Below are 15,669 nucleotides of genomic sequence, written 5' to 3'. Positions count from 1 at the left end.
CGATGAGACAGGCGTTCTTCTTGTTCTTTCTAGCCTCTGTCAGAATCTGGTAAAGCAGCCTCCTCCTACTCATGATCTCAAATGGAAATTGATCACTGACGGAGTAGTTGGTGTTTTTTAGCTCTACCCTTGGACATGACAGCGTACTTCATCCTGGAGTCTGTGACTTTGGCCACGATCGGACGGGGCCTCTGCTGGTCGCCTCTAGCTTTCCCCAGGCGATGCACTCTGGAGAAGCGAATCCCTTCGGCTTCCTTCGACTTCATTTTCAAATTTGTGACTAAGAACTCCTTTAGAAGACCCTCTGATTTCTGGTAAGTTTCATTTGGGACTTCTGAAAGTCTGTGTATTATGATATTGTCCCTCATGCTGCTGCATTGTAGATCGAGAATATCCTTTGCCATGATATTAGTATCCTTCCGAAGTTCACCTGTTAGACGCGTGAGGCTGTTAACCTCGATCCTGAGTGAGGCGTTGTCAGCCTTTAACACTTCAATTAAAGAGTTGTTGAACTCCACGGAGGCTTTTAATTCATTAACATCGGTTGTTAATTGTTCAAGCAAGTCAAGCTTCTTGAGTTGTTGATTTATAGATGATAAAGACTCACGGATGTCAGGCGAGTCTTCCTCGATGGAGCCCATCTGGAACCGAAGGCGTTTGTCGGCCTGGCCCGGCATCTCGTCTTTATGAAATAATTCATCTATGAATGCTTCCAAACTTCCCAGCGTTTCTGAAAAAAATAAATGTCAAACAATGATCAAACTAATTGTAAAGGGAAGTATAGGGCAGAGTGCAGCTCAGCACTTCATGCCGTCGGCCATCTTGCTCACGAGTAACTTGTGTTACTTGTGTCCACCTGTTCAGTTCTCTTCCCTCCCTGCCTCTCTCAGTAGCAGGTGCATGCTACAGGTGTCTATGTCTAACTGAAAATAAACCAAGCCAAGAGGTTAAAGAGTTCATCATCTCTCATCGATTCCTTTCCTCCGAATGCAACGTAGGAGAAGCTGAAATCCTTATCCTAACAATGGCGATAGCTGCGTCAAAGATCACCGGATTGTGACGCGTTTTTTCCTAGACGTTTACAGAAAGGTAAAGAAACAATATACGTTGTATTTTATGGCAATAGTGTTGAGGTTTGTTCGACCTGTGAGATATAAACAACACGATATTCCAGTCAATGCTTGTAAGAAATGTTTTTTTTTGTCATTTATCTAAAGTCAGCTACAAGTAAGCTATTCATTTTACTATAGGTATACCTTCCTGGACATTTACATTTTACTGTATATTGTCAGACTGTATATTTCAGAATTTTAGAATGTATATACATATTTTAGAATGTATATCTCTGACTGTGTATTTTTATTTTATTCTTATTGTTATTCCTCTTCTTATTTCTGACCAACTAAATGTTCATTGCGAGCGTTCTGTGGCGCTGAATTTCCCTCGGGATTAATAAAGTACTTCTATTCTATTCTATTCTATCGACCCTGTTGTGCCAGGTGTCTTTATTTACTATGGATTTATTCCCAACTGTATTTGGACCGGGTCACATACAGGAGGGTCTGCCCGGCTCGTGCAAGACAGTCCACTCTATTCCCTTTATAAAGTAAGAGTAATGAAACCCATGGCCATCTTGCTTATTATTTTCCCTCTCCCAAGAATGTATGTGAAAATACCTCACTTTGTTACGGTAAAAAGAAGAATCACAGATTGGGGCTTTAAAGACATACAGCTTGTTGAAAAAAAGAAAATAAAAATGTAAGTAAAAAAAAGAAAAAAAAATACATACAGCTGTGCTGCGAGAGAGAATGAAGACAAGAAGGAGAAACGTACTGATGTCCTGGTGGTCTGCAGGCTCCTCCTGACGCCCAGTGGAAACACCCTGGTGGTCTGCAGGCTCCTCCTGACGCCCAGTGGAAACACCCTGGTGGTCTGCAGGCTCCTCCTGATGCCCAGTGGAAACACCCTGGTGGTCTGCAGGCTCCTCCTGACGCCCAGTGGAAACACCCTGGTGGTCTGCAGGCTCCTCCTGACGCCCAGTGGAAACACCCTGGTGGTCTGCAGGCTCCTCCTGACGCCCAGTGGAAACACCCTGGTGGTCTGCAGGCTCCTGCTGACGCCCAGTGGAAACACCCTGGTGGTCTGCAGGCTCCTCCTGACGCCCAGTGGAAACACCCTGGTGGTCTGCAGGCTCCTCCTGACGCCCAGTGGAAACACCCTGGTGGTCTGCAGGCTCCTCCTGACGCCCAGTGGAAACACCCTGGTGGTCTGCAGGCTCCTCCTGACGCCCAGTGGAAACACCCTGGTGGTCTGCAGGCTCCTCCTGACGCCCAGTGGAAACACCCTGGTGGTCTGCAGGCTCCTCCTTCAGCCAAACACCCATGAGTGTCTCTAGTCGCTCCTGAGCCTCTTCTTTTTTAATGATCAGCAACGGATCTGGGGCAGAGAGAGAGAATAAGTATTTATATTGGCATTAAAATGTATTTGTGCACTTTATGAGTACACCCATGTAGGGTGCGGCTGGGTGGTGCAGCGGAGATTGCGCTCGTCACCGATGCAAGAGACTCCGGTCTCGAATCCGGGTGTCGGCGTTGCCTCTGGCTTGGGCCAGCCGTCATACTAACTCAATTGGCAGAGTTAGAGGGTGGAAAGTCGATGGGTGGGGATTTGGACGTTGTGGACAGCGACTCCTACAGGTCGGTTGGGGGACGCCTGCACAGCAGAGACAGAAAGTAGCGGGGGTAGTGTGAGCCTCCCACGCGTTACTCCTCGCCACTGAGAGTCCGCGCTGGCAGGTGAAAAGATGCGACAGGCTGCCTCCTCGCGTACCGGAGGGGACACGTGATGCAAGGCTTCTATCCTCCCTACAACCGACAGTGGGGGGCATAGTCGAGCAACGCTCAAGACAGGGGAGGGGAGAATTGGAAACACGAAATTGGGATGGGAGAAAAAGTGGATAAAAAAAATGAGTACACCCATGCACACAAAGCACTGGTGAGAGGGTGTTGCAAGCACTCCTGTCCGTGTGTCGGTCTCTGCACTCCTGTCTGTGTATCGGTCTCTGCACCAGCCATCAATGGTAAATGGCTGCATATAGCAGCTTTTATCCAAATCGCTTTACAATTTGTTCCTCACATTTGACCCATTCACTCACACACTGACATCAGAGGTTATGATAAGGAAATGCCCCACGTCAAATGTGTATTATAAGATAATAAATCTAGTGATCTATGCATGGAATCCATAATTCCCCCCCCCCCCAGCAAATCTGTTAAGTTAGAAGATTGTATTGGCTGGGTAACCTTGTGTTTTATAAGTGAAGTATTTAGAATGTTTGCTCTTTGGACAAACGAGATGGCTGGGCTAAAGTAGGGTTCGGGTTAGGGGGCAGACCACACGTTAGGGGGCAGACCACACGTTAGGGGCAGAACACATGTTAGGGGGCAGAGCACACGTTAGGGGCAGACCACACGTTATAATAATAATAATGGGCAGAGCACACGTTAGGGGTGCTCCAAATAGTCTAAATGTGAACAGAGTTTGGTCAAATGAAAGAATGAGAGGAGAGAAATATGGAGACAAACATGCTGGAGCAGAGGAAGGAGAAGATCACCAAGATAAAGAGAAAGAAACTTACGGACATCCTGGTCTGTGGGCTCCTCCTTCATCTCAACGCACGTCTCCACGGGTGGATCTAGTGGATCTAGTGTGTCCTCCTGAGCCTCTTCTTTTTGAATGACAAGCATGAGGTCTCCGGGTTGATCTGAATAGAATAGAAAATAAATAGAATAGAAAACACTTCATTTATCCAGAGGGAAATTCGGGACTACAGATCGCTCACAGTAATAAACAGTAAACATTTAGGTAGTGAAAAAAACAAAAAGTCACGAATAAGAATAAAAACAATAGAAAATATGGTCCGGGATATGGAATTTCCTTCAACTCTCTGAAATTGGAGGTTCTCCCTTCCCTTGGAATGTTTAAACGTATGATCTCAGACCATTGTGTGACTACCTTTGATCTTTTTTTTTTGATCGTTGATCTTTTTTTAATTATTTTGAAATGTTTTAAATTTTTTACTCTGGTGTTTACATTTCTGTGAGTATTGTTTTTATTATGTACCGTTTACATTTTGTACAATCGTCGTTTCTGTAAATGAGGGAAACCTCAGATGCTTACGATTTTAAATAAAAGGTTGAAATGAAAAAGATATACATTGCGATATGTATATATTCTAAAATATACAGAAATATACAGTAAAATGTACAGTAATAAGTGTCTAATTGTAAAATGTCGATTTAAAAAGGTAAAAGTCCAGGAAGATTATGCCAGATTGTACTGTCACTCTGTGATGCAATGAGGCACAGTGATAAGTTATAAAGTCTGATGGCTGTCGGAATGAAGGACTTCCTGTGCCGTTCAGTGTTGCATCTTGGGAGTCTTAGTCTAACACCGAACGTGCTCCTTTTATCTGGGACACAGGGAAACGTAGCCCCTTTTGTGACTGTGATGCACGCCAACAAGGTTTGGCCGAGTGAATCCACAGTCCCTTGCTCCTCAATAGGAAACCAACCTAGATTTACCCTGAAGAACTGGTCCGACGTGAACCGTTCGTTATATATCGCAGAGAAATTTCAAAGGTAATCACAGTTGCACGAGGGTCTTGGACAGAGAACGGCAATGGTTTGAAAGCTCGGTGTTGCTAATAAACTTTTTCTATTTTTTTTTATCCAGTTTTTTTTTTTATCCCAATTTCGTGTATCTAATTCTCCCCTCCAATTCTCCCCTCCCCTGTCTTGAACGTTGCTCGACTATGCCCCCCACTGGTTGGTTGTAGAGAGGATAGAAGCCTTGCATCACGTGTTCCCTCCGGCAAATGAGGAGGCAGCCTGTCACATCTTTTCGCCTGCCAGCGCGGACTCTCATTGGCGAGGTGCAACGTGTGGGAGGCTCACACTACCCCCGCCATTTCCTGTCTCTGCTGTGCAGGCGTCTCCCAACCGACCTGTAGGGGTCGCTGTCCACAACGTCCAATCCCCACCCATCGACTTCCACCCGCTGACTCTGCCAAATGAGCCAGTACGACGACCGGCCCAAGCCGAAGGCAATGCTGAGACTGGGATTCGATACCGGAGTCTCTTGCATTGGTGACGAGCGCAATCTCCGCTACGCCACCCAGCCGCCTGCTAATAAACATTTTAAATAAGTCAACACTGGTCAAAACGGCTTTAGCTACCTGATGCGGGCATCAGGCACTCAATGCCGGAAATAAAGCTGTGTTGACCAGTGTTGACCAGTTTATAAAAATTATTAAAAATGTTTATTAGCAACGCCAAGCTTTCAAACCGTTGCGATTCTCTGTCCAAGACCCTCGTGCAGCAAGGGAAACGCAACATTCAGGATGTCTACAGGTATCAGCAAGACCTTTTATTGCCACAGTCACACAGTTTGAGTGACTTTAATTAGAATTAAGGCCAATTTTGCAATAGAAATAAGCAACAAATGTGAAAATATAGACATAGGTATTTGTAATGTAATGAGTAAATAAAAATATTATTTGTTAAAGGAAAACTCCAACATTTTGGGAAATTAGCTTATGTGGCATCTACCCTGGAGTTAGACAAGAAGATGCATACCTTTTTCTTCTCTGTGCATGCAGTAGGAGTAGGAAGACACGCACCGTTAGCCTAGCTTAGCATAAGTCACTGGAAGTAGGTTCCTCCATTAGCCTAGTTCCAAACGTCTTCCTATTCCTACTGCATGCACAGAGAAGAAAAAGGTATGCATCTTCTTGTCTAACTCCAGGGTTCCCAAAATGTTAAGAGTGTTAAGATACATACCTTTTTCTTCTCTGTGCATGCAGTAGGATTAGGAAGACGCGCACCGTTAGCCTAGCTTAGCGTCAGTCACTGGAAGTAGGTTCCTCCATTAGCCTAGTTCTACTGCATGCACAGAGAAGAAAAAGGTATGTATCTTCTTGTCTAACTCCAGGGTAGATGGCAAATAAGCTAATTTCCCAAAACGTTGGCGTTTTCCTTTAAATAAACCAAATTCTTATGTGTTTCGCACAAACCTGATCTTTTTCTTTCCGTGAAAGATTCTTCCTCTGTAGCTCCGGTCTCCACCTCCACCTCCACCTCAGCTCCTTCTGCACCTGGACGTTGAAGGTTGCAACTCTCCGCAGTACTCAAGGTGTCGGATGGGACCAAAGAAAACTGAATCAATCCATAAACAGGCTGGCCTGTTGGGATGTTAGATCCTAATGTAAAAAAATAAAATAAAATAAGCATGTGCTTCAGCCTATTCCTTTTTTTCTGTCATTGATTTTGGATTTTGTGTGTGAGCTTACCTTTGGCTTGAATAGGTACATTTGAGATTTTCTTCTTTTTCCTTTTTGTAAATCCACACAAGTGTGTTTTTGATTTATCTGTAAACAAGACAGAAAAATAAATTTCTTCATTCATTGATTCAATGTATTTATGTTTTTATTAGGGCTGGGACTTTATCGCATTAATTTTGATTAATTAACTACAGAAAGAATTAAAAGTAAAAGAAATTGATGCATTTAAATCGCATGATTTTTCTTTATTGTGTAAGAATGTTACCTTTGAAAGGAGACCAGACTCATGCATGTGCTATAAGTATAAAGTATAATACATCGCAAATAACTTTTTCTTAGTCTGGTTTGTTCATACAATTTTTATTAACACTTTGGATGCCACGGACGACATAACACATGTTATCAGCCCACCCCCTGAATGCCCAGCACGACAATTATCGTTTTATTTTTTTTATTAGCGATCTGAATTCATATTTCATCAACCGAGTCTACCGTTGGGAAACCAGCCCCATCAGGAGCTCGGATGTGAAAAAAGCGACCCCTATCGTCTCCCAGATGGTAATGCACCCTTTTGGAATGGACTCAATGAAAATGAATGAAAAAAAAATCCGGAATCGACATTTTACTTCTCACGCATGTACCCCGAGCCGATCGGATTCATTGTGGAGCATCAGAACAGCGTGGAATATGTGTTTACAGTATGTAGCATTGGATCAATAAAAGGATCGATTTTTGGAATGGCGATCAGGAATTGGAATAATCTTTTTGGATACCATCTGATCTCAGGTAAGGAATCTATTTGACCAGTCTTAGGATAATCAGACCTGTTTTCACGGAGATATAAGCTTTTCCCCTATATGTGATATGGCTGTTTGGCTGTGCGAGCGATCAGGAAATATATCAGATCGCCTATATAGCGTGCATACGTACACATATACTATCGATAATCTACCGTTTATTTGAAAACGATTCATAAATAGGCCGAAAAATTTGAATGTTTTTTGTGTATTCTAATCTAGAATATTCCGTTTATTATGGAATATTTTTATTTTCCTTGAAAACAAGGGCTTTTCAAGATGCTATCAAACGGAAATGAACCGATAAAAAAAAAATCCGCTTCGACCATGTTGACTGGAAAATGAGTCATTGATAAGCGACGGGTAGATTAGACGCATAGCCATAATTTAAAACATAGATTAGGCGATATTAACGCTAACATTGAAGTGGATGATGGGCATTCAAGGGGGTAAAAAGGAAAACACGGACGGCTCCATTTTTTAATGGAAACTGTTCCGGAATGTACTTGAAAGTACTGCGTTTTACTTTTACCTCGAAAGTGCTTGAGTTTACAAAAGGTCCGTTGCGCTATATATATATATAAATTCCTAAAATTGCTGCACTTTGTTAAAAATTGCATTGATCTGTTGGTCTGTGTAGTAGCTAGGGATGGGCATTTTTAAGAAAAATCCAGATCGATTGATCGCATGCTATACTCGAGTGATCGTGTATTACTCGGGAAAAAAAAATATATATATATATATATATTTTTTTTTTAACTTATTTTTGTTCATTCGCGTATATGTTTAAGGAAACCAACAAACAGTTATAATCTTACACATACATGTGAAACAAATATGTACAAAAATAAAAATAAAAAAATCTATTTTTTTTCCATTAATCGATTACTCACGCCCAGGGCTTGACGTTAACTTTTTGGCTCACTAGCCACTGTGGCTAGTGGTTTTCCAAAGTCACTAGCCACTCAGCATCTTCACCAGCCAAAAATCCCCACACACGCCGATCATAACCCAACATTGTGATTATTAAAATGATCATGTGAAAATGGGCTCCAGACTCCTTTTTTCACCACCGTGATGAATGAGAGAGAGAGAGAGAGAGAGAGAGAGAGAGAGAGATAGAGACTAAGAAGAAACTAAGAAGATCCTTGACTAGGTACAGACTCATCGAGCACAGCCTAGCCATTGAGAAAGGTCGCCATAGGCAGACCTGGCTCCCAAGAGAAGACAGACTGTGCACCCACTGCACACAAGATGAGGTGGAAAACCGAGCTACACTTCTTAACAACATGCCCACTATACCAAGACATCAGAGACATACTTCAACCTGCCCACTATACCAAGACATCAGAGACATATACAGAGAGAGAGCGAGAGAGAGAGAGAGAGAACGAACGTCAGAGAGAACATATGGAATTCAATGGAAGAACAGAACACAGAAGAATAGAACACGGTAGAATAAAATGGCTAGGAAACAAGCCATGTTTGATCTGAATGGTAAATAGACTACAATTATATAGGTAGTGAAAGGGTTAACATTCTGTAGTGTGTCAGTGAAAGGTTAATCTTCTGTAGTGTGGTAGTGAAAGGGTTAACATTCTGTAGTGTGGTAGTGAAAGGTTAACCTTCTGTAGTGTGGCAGTGAAAGGGTTAACATTCTGTAGTGTGATAGTGAAAGGGTTACAAATCTGTAGTGTGGTGGTGAAAGGGTTAACCTTCTGTAGTGTGGTGGTGAAAGGGTTAACACACACACACACACGCACACAGCCCACTGACCTGGTCTGTCTTGGCGAGCCAGTCCTTGTTGGAGGCCAGCTCGGCCATGAACGCCTGGTGCTTCAGGTTCCTCGCCTCGTCGTACGACGTGTCCTGAGCCGTGAGCATCTTCTCGTTGATCCACAGAGTCAGCTGCACCGCGGAGGAGAGAGACATCACTCAGAGAATGCAACGTGTAACTTTGTAATGACGCATCTACCCGCCAATGACGAATTCTACCCGCATTGGGCAGGTGGGCAGGTGTCAACGTCAAGCCCTGCTCACGCCCATCCCTAGTAGTAGCTAATACAGGATTTTGCTGCTTAAACTTATGTATAATATATATTCATTGATTCACTCGTATACCAAAATTCATTTGAATTGAAAAATGTTGCTTTTCGCATCAAATATTGATATGCGATTCAAATGTGATTAATTTAGATTAATTAACTATAAAGTCTCGAATTAATTCGATAAATTTTTTTTAATCGAGTCCCACCACTAGTTTTTATGTCTTCCATCGAGGACCACCTTGGAAATAAGTGTTTTAATTCATGCCTTTAGGTGATATCATCAGGAAAACAAATCGGTCATGATAATTTGTTTTTATAATGCGTTTGTAATTTCCAAATAAAAATCAAATCAAATCAAATACTCAGTAGTTCAGGTCATATGAACAGGTCTATGACCAAAGAAGAGCATACAAGTGTCCTCATTGTTTAGCCACCGTTTCTATAGGCTTGATTGATTGATTGATTGATTGAAAACTTTAATTAACAGATTGCAGAATGGGTACAGTACAGTACAACTAAATACACACAATTGTTAAGGGGATGCAGACCAGAGAAATACTTTCGTCTTGTTTACATCAGGGTCCCCCATTTTCAATTCATAATGACATTTATGACATACACAACATACAGGTATACAGTAGGGCTGCAACGATTAGTCGACATAATCGACGACGTCGATTATAAAAAATCGTCGACGAGAAATTGTTGCGTCGATTAGTCATTATTAAAAAAAAAAAAAAAAAAAAAAAAATGTTGTGCACTACCTATCTTTGTGAGAGTGGCTTCTCAGGGTTCCAGACAACATCATAACATGATGATCCCATAGCAAATTTTGGACATTGAAAACATTGTTCCCCTGCAGGAGATGATGATCAGACTAGACACACAATACATTACACACGCACTCCTCTCACTCACACACAGCGATCAGAGTAAGACACACACATACACACTCCTCTCACTCACACACAGCGATCAGAGTAAGACACACACACATACACACTCACTCCTCTCACTCACACACAGCGATCAGAGTAAGACACACACACATTCACACTCCTCTCTCTCACACACAGCGATCAGAGTAAGACACACACACATTCACACTCCTCTCACTCACACACAGCGATCAGAGTAAGACACACACACATACACACTCCTCTCACTCACACACAGCGATCAGAGTAAGACACACACACATTCACACTCCTCTCTCTCACACACAGCGATCAGAGTAAGACACACACACATTCACACTCCTCTCACTCACACACAGCGATCAGAGTAAGACACACACACATACACAAATTACACAGTACACACCTCTCACTCACACAGCGATCAGAGTAAGACACACACAAATTACACAGTACACACACTCCTCTCACTCACACAGCGATCAGAGTAAGACACACACACATACACACACACACGGACTCCTCTCACACACAGCAAACAAAAGTTATTTAAAGTACACTTCCACTTTAATTTGTATTATTTAATTTATTTATCTTGTTATGAGTGATTGCTGTATTGTTCTTCAAATACATTTTCATTTAAAGTGGCTTAAAGATCCAAATTCAAATGTTTCATGAGTCATTATTTTAATTTGCTATGGGATCATCATGTTATGATGTTGTTGTTTGGTCCTGACAAGAGTCTCAAAGTCTGGGGTGATGGTAGACAAGCAACTCTGCTCAATGTCCAATCTGTTCCTCTGCTCTGTCTTCAGCTGGACCAGAGCTGAGAAGCCACTTTCACAAAGATAGGCAATTTAAAAAAAAAAAAAAAAAAAAAAAAAAAAAAATTCTTCGACTAATCGAAAAAAATAATCGGCAGATTAGTCGACTACCAAATTAGTCATTAGTTGCAGCCCTAGTATACAGATATAAAAATCTAATCTAATCATGACATTTATGACATACAGATATACAGTACTGTTAAACAGAGATCCTAACAGTATATACATACGAGGGGGAGGGAAATGTACATTAGGAGGGGGTGGATGGGAGGGTGTTCGGACATTTACGGAGGCCAGTTTCAAATTGCAGCCTCCTGTAGGTGCTCTTTGAGCGGTTTTGAAGGTGGGTAGGGATTCACATTTTATAAAGTTTTCAATCAATCAATCAATCTGTTGCCTGGTCAATCCATTCCATTGTTACCGGTATATCAGGAAAGAAAATCAACTTCAATGTGTGAATTTGAGCCAATGCAGTCAGTCTGTCCCTTTACAGAGAAACCATCGAAAATCCCACTACACATATTTGATAGCTAAATCCATTATCCAAAAAGCAGCCATTATTCCACAATGCCAGTCTTCAACAGATCATGCACACAAATTGTAATCTGTGTTCCAGCCGTCGTTTACATTTTGTAATTTCTACTGTCAAATTATGTTTTCTATGTTTTACCAGGACAACTTGAAGTCTCCCATAATGTCCTTCTCAAGTATTGTCCCAAGCGGTTACATTTAAGAGTCGATGCAGGCGCACACAATGTTGGCCATCATGGATCATAATGAGAAGTTGAACCACAACACAAAGCGTGAAGAGGCAAACGGCAGCGGGTAAGTACTAAAAATAAGTTCACACAAAATACACAAGAAAAATGATCCTCTTACCCAGAGAGTGCTATCTATCCATCCTGATGTTTTTGTGTTTTCTGCCATAGAAATGTCTGTAATAATCGGTATATGATTTCTGGCCTAGACATACAGTATCATAACTGACCGCATTAGTTTACATCACACTGACACGTGTGCTGCTAGAACAGGCATGAAATAATATAGCCTACAGATCAGAGATGACCTGATGGAGCGAGTCATGGAGTACTTCCTAAACCAAACCAGGAGGAAGCCGTAAAAGCACATAGAGTTTCAAAGGCTCATCGAGCGATAATTCTTGTGATTGTTGTCGTCTGTGAAAGTATTTTCCACACTCAGCAAGACCAACTCCAGTTCTAATGCTAGGCTAGTGCCTTGGTCAATGGCAATAGCAGGGAGTATGTACCTATATTGGTTTGAGGAAATCCATGTGAACACAAACATGCAAGCCCCACATAGACCTCCCATGTTAAAAAAATAAAATAAAAAGAACTAAGACCACCACTATGTTCCTCGTCGAAAAATACACGCAACGTCCATAACCACCTGCCTATCGGAGGGATAGCATTTCCTTTTTCCTTCAGCTCAAGGCTGCTAGTGCCTCTGGCAGTCTGTGGAAACCTGCACGGGCTTGAACAGTGAGGCAGAGCTCGCTCTATTTCCGCTGGGCAAGTTAACTCACTCTTGCTGATTTCTCCGAAGTTGCCTACTGCAGCTTTAAAAAGACTGGAATTGTGACTTTTAAAAGGGTAAACATTTTATTTTCTTGCTGGAACTGTACATAGCCATTTTGTTCCAAAGCGCTGCCTGTAGGGGGGGGCTTCTCACTGGTACTCACCCGTCTGGACTCCATTCCTCTGTAATGTTCCTGACGACTCAGGACAGCCTGGTAACACTGAGGGGAGGAGAGGGCTCCGGTTTGTTGGTGCCATTTGGATCGATTGGGGCCATTTTCCGGTCACGCCGCCAGGTGCGTGTGTCAGCTGGTGATTCCTGCAGGCCTCCATCTGAGTGAAGGTCCCCAGACACATGTAGCAGTGGTACAACATCCCCGGGGCGCTCAGTCTGCATCTGTGTTCCGTTTGCTTTACCTCCTCCGCTTTTCTCTTCCGAGTCGCTGTTTTGGGGGTTCCGTCTGGAAGAACAAGAATACATACAAAATGTGGGAAAACAAAAAGACTCACTGGACAATTTGTCTTGTGAAGACATTACAACTTGTCCACAGTACGACAGACATATATATATATATATATATATATATATAGCCCTGCTGAACGACAAGAAGAGGGCTTTCAACGCAGGGGCTGCTGAAAACCAACTGCGAAGATGGCTCAACAGGTGTGTATGTGTGTGTTTTCAATAATAATAAATAAATCACTCACCCGATCCTACTTGTAGAGCAATGAAATCCTCCTCTCTTCCATGGTGGCAGGTGGCAAAACAGTCAATCACTCGGTCATAAAACACTCCGCGGGCCTTTAGTTCATGCAGTACAGACGCTTCCATCGACATTTTCGTCAAATGTGCGAGTCTCTCTTGTCCACAGCTATTGCGTAGATAGGTTTTGATGCGTTTCAGACAGGAGAATGGCCTTCCAGCTGATGTACTTGTAACGGGAATGGTGAGCACCAGTTTCAGGAGTTTGCATAACTCGGGTAAGGCGGTGACCAGGTCGTCTTTAACAAGTGATTGCAGCAGCTCACCTGGTGGTTTGTGGAAGGAGGCATCAGCATAGACTACCTGTAACTCGTTTTTGATCCTCTGCTCGTCAAAAAAAGGGCAGGCCTTGATCAGCTGTGTGAAATCCTCGCAGGGAAACTCCTCGAAGTACGCGGGGAATAGGCTGTGGTCTAGGAGACGGAAAAAGCAGAGGCTCTTCATGTCTGCAAATCTCTCTCCCATGTGAAGTGCGATTCCATCGATCAGTTCATAGTACAGTCTCCTGTAATGGTCCTGGAGCCCTGGGTCATTGTCAGCGTGATGGTCTCTTTTCAGTCTTTGGTCTTCACATCCTACTGTCTGGATAGTGTTGTCATATATGGTTTGGAACTGTGTGGTACTTCTTATTGCCTTCAAAGCATTCTGTGTATCCTCCACTCGTACACAGGCATTCCTCATGTTGTCCAGAGAGGTGCTCTGTAGAGCCTGGAACAGTGGTTCCGTTATGCCAAAGATGGCCTGGAAAACCCCAAGTAAAAAAACAAACATAAACTCCTTCAGTTTTTGTTTAAGAGCACCGCTCTGGGAGATTGACTCGTGGTCCCAGCCAGGCTCAGCGATGATCCTATCAAAAACAATATCCAGTGATCTCTGGCCTTCATGTATAGCATGCACCGCTTTGCTTTTGAAATTCCACTGTGTCGCACAACCACCTGGTACCCGAATGCTGTCGTCAACCTCGGTCAGCATAGCTGTTCTTTTGCATGACCGGGTAAAAAAGTTGTGAAAGCCGTCAACGGCTGCAAAAAACACCTTTGCTTCTTGGATATTGCTCACCCCCTGAGCTAAAACCACATTTAATGTATGGGCATAACAATGAATGAAGAGGGCATATGGACACTGGGTTTTCACAAGAGCCTGGACACCACCTCGCTGCCCACTCATACAGCTCGTCCCATCATATGTCTGGCAGATAAGTTTGGCTGATGGGTTGTATCTGCCTATGGTTTCCATGACAACAGCAGTGATCGCCTCTGCGTTTCTCTCTGCGCTCACGTCGATAAACCCCAAGAACCTCTCGCATGTAACACCCTTATCGTTTACATATCGCACTATGACTGACAGCTGGCATTTACATGAAACGTCTGTGGCGTCATCCACTTGGACGGATATAAACGGTGCAGAACCGATTTCACTGTCTATCTCTCTTTGTATGACCTGTGCAATGCTTTGAATGAGTTCATCTTGGATGGTAGATGACATCGCCGTGAACACCGTGGAGCACGCGAGTTGTTCTGCCATGGCAGTGTCAAACTCCGCAAAGGCATTGACTAGTTCCACAAACTGTCCTCTGTTGTTGAGGCTGGTTGCTGCCTGGTCCTGCCCAGTGCCCAAGTAGGACACAGCCGTGATTAGCTTCTTCAACATGCCCCTGTTCCTGATCACCTGCTGGTGGTGGCTTTGTGTCTTTTTGTGTCTTTCACCGAAACGGATCAGTTTGACGTTCGCAGTGATGTGGCTTTTTGACTTGCCGTGCAACGCAATGGACCTGCCAATATTAGCCAAATCCACATACCCAGTGTGGAGCCATGGGTTGGTCTTCGATGTGTTCGAAGAATCCTTGACGAACAGGAGGCACGGCCAGCAGAAGAGCTGCTGTCGCTTCGCCGATCCGGTTAGCCATTCTGTCAGTTTGTAATGACGCTCGTTATTAAACGAGCGTCGTTGGTGTTGTGGCGTTTTCGCTTTCGGGTTCAACTGTTGAATAGACAATGTCGGTGTCGGCCTTCCATTTTCTATCATGTCCAATTGTTGTTCAAAAGGCAACGTTCTGAAATCGTTAACTATCAGAAACTCTAGATCTCCATCGCCGTCCATAGCTGCTTCCAAGCGTGTCTTCTTCTTCAATCAATGGGGTTCTTCTTCTTCTTCTTCTTCTTCTTCTTCTTCTTCTTCTTCTTCTTCTTCTTCTTCTTCTTCTTCTTCTTCTTCTTCTTCTTCTTCTTCTTCTTCTTCTTCTTCTTCGTCTTCTTCTTCTTCTTCTTCTTCAATGGGGTTAATGGCGGGTCGCAACCACAGAAGGGCGCATACCGCCACCTACTGTACACCCCGGCAACTGGAGCGGATATAAGGCAAGAACCCAGCAAAGAAAAGAATGAATGAATGAATGAATGAAAACTTTATTTAAAGGGGAACTATCTTATAAATGGCCTTTTTGAGTGT

At 43.2% G+C, this 15,669-nt stretch overlaps 1 protein-coding gene across 1 annotated transcript in view; it reads right to left on the bottom strand.

Moving 5' to 3' along the window:
* Positions 1-15,366, bottom strand: part of LOC311225892 (uncharacterized protein) — a 32,590-nt gene extending 17,224 nt beyond the window's left edge. The window contains exons 1-8 of the mRNA XM_084311284.1: positions 13,170-15,366; positions 12,626-12,922; positions 8,914-9,045; positions 6,350-6,427; positions 6,074-6,259; positions 3,638-3,763; positions 1,834-2,436; positions 608-730 (exon numbers count right to left, since the gene is read on the bottom strand). Of these exons, the coding sequence (XP_084167410.1) occupies positions 608-730; positions 1,834-2,436; positions 3,638-3,763; positions 6,074-6,259; positions 6,350-6,427; positions 8,914-9,045; positions 12,626-12,922; positions 13,170-15,324 (3,700 nt within the window). The 5' untranslated portion in view covers positions 15,325-15,366. The remainder of the gene's footprint in view (positions 1-607; positions 731-1,833; positions 2,437-3,637; positions 3,764-6,073; positions 6,260-6,349; positions 6,428-8,913; positions 9,046-12,625; positions 12,923-13,169) is intronic.
* Positions 15,367-15,669: the final 303 nt, after the last annotated feature.

This window comes from Notolepis coatsorum (assembly GCF_963971535.1).
Source record: "Notolepis coatsorum genome assembly, chromosome: 3".
Lineage (NCBI taxonomy): Eukaryota > Metazoa > Chordata > Actinopteri > Aulopiformes > Paralepididae > Notolepis > Notolepis coatsorum.
The sequence above is the reverse complement of the archived record's forward strand: the minus strand, read 5'-3'. Positions and strand labels throughout refer to the sequence as shown.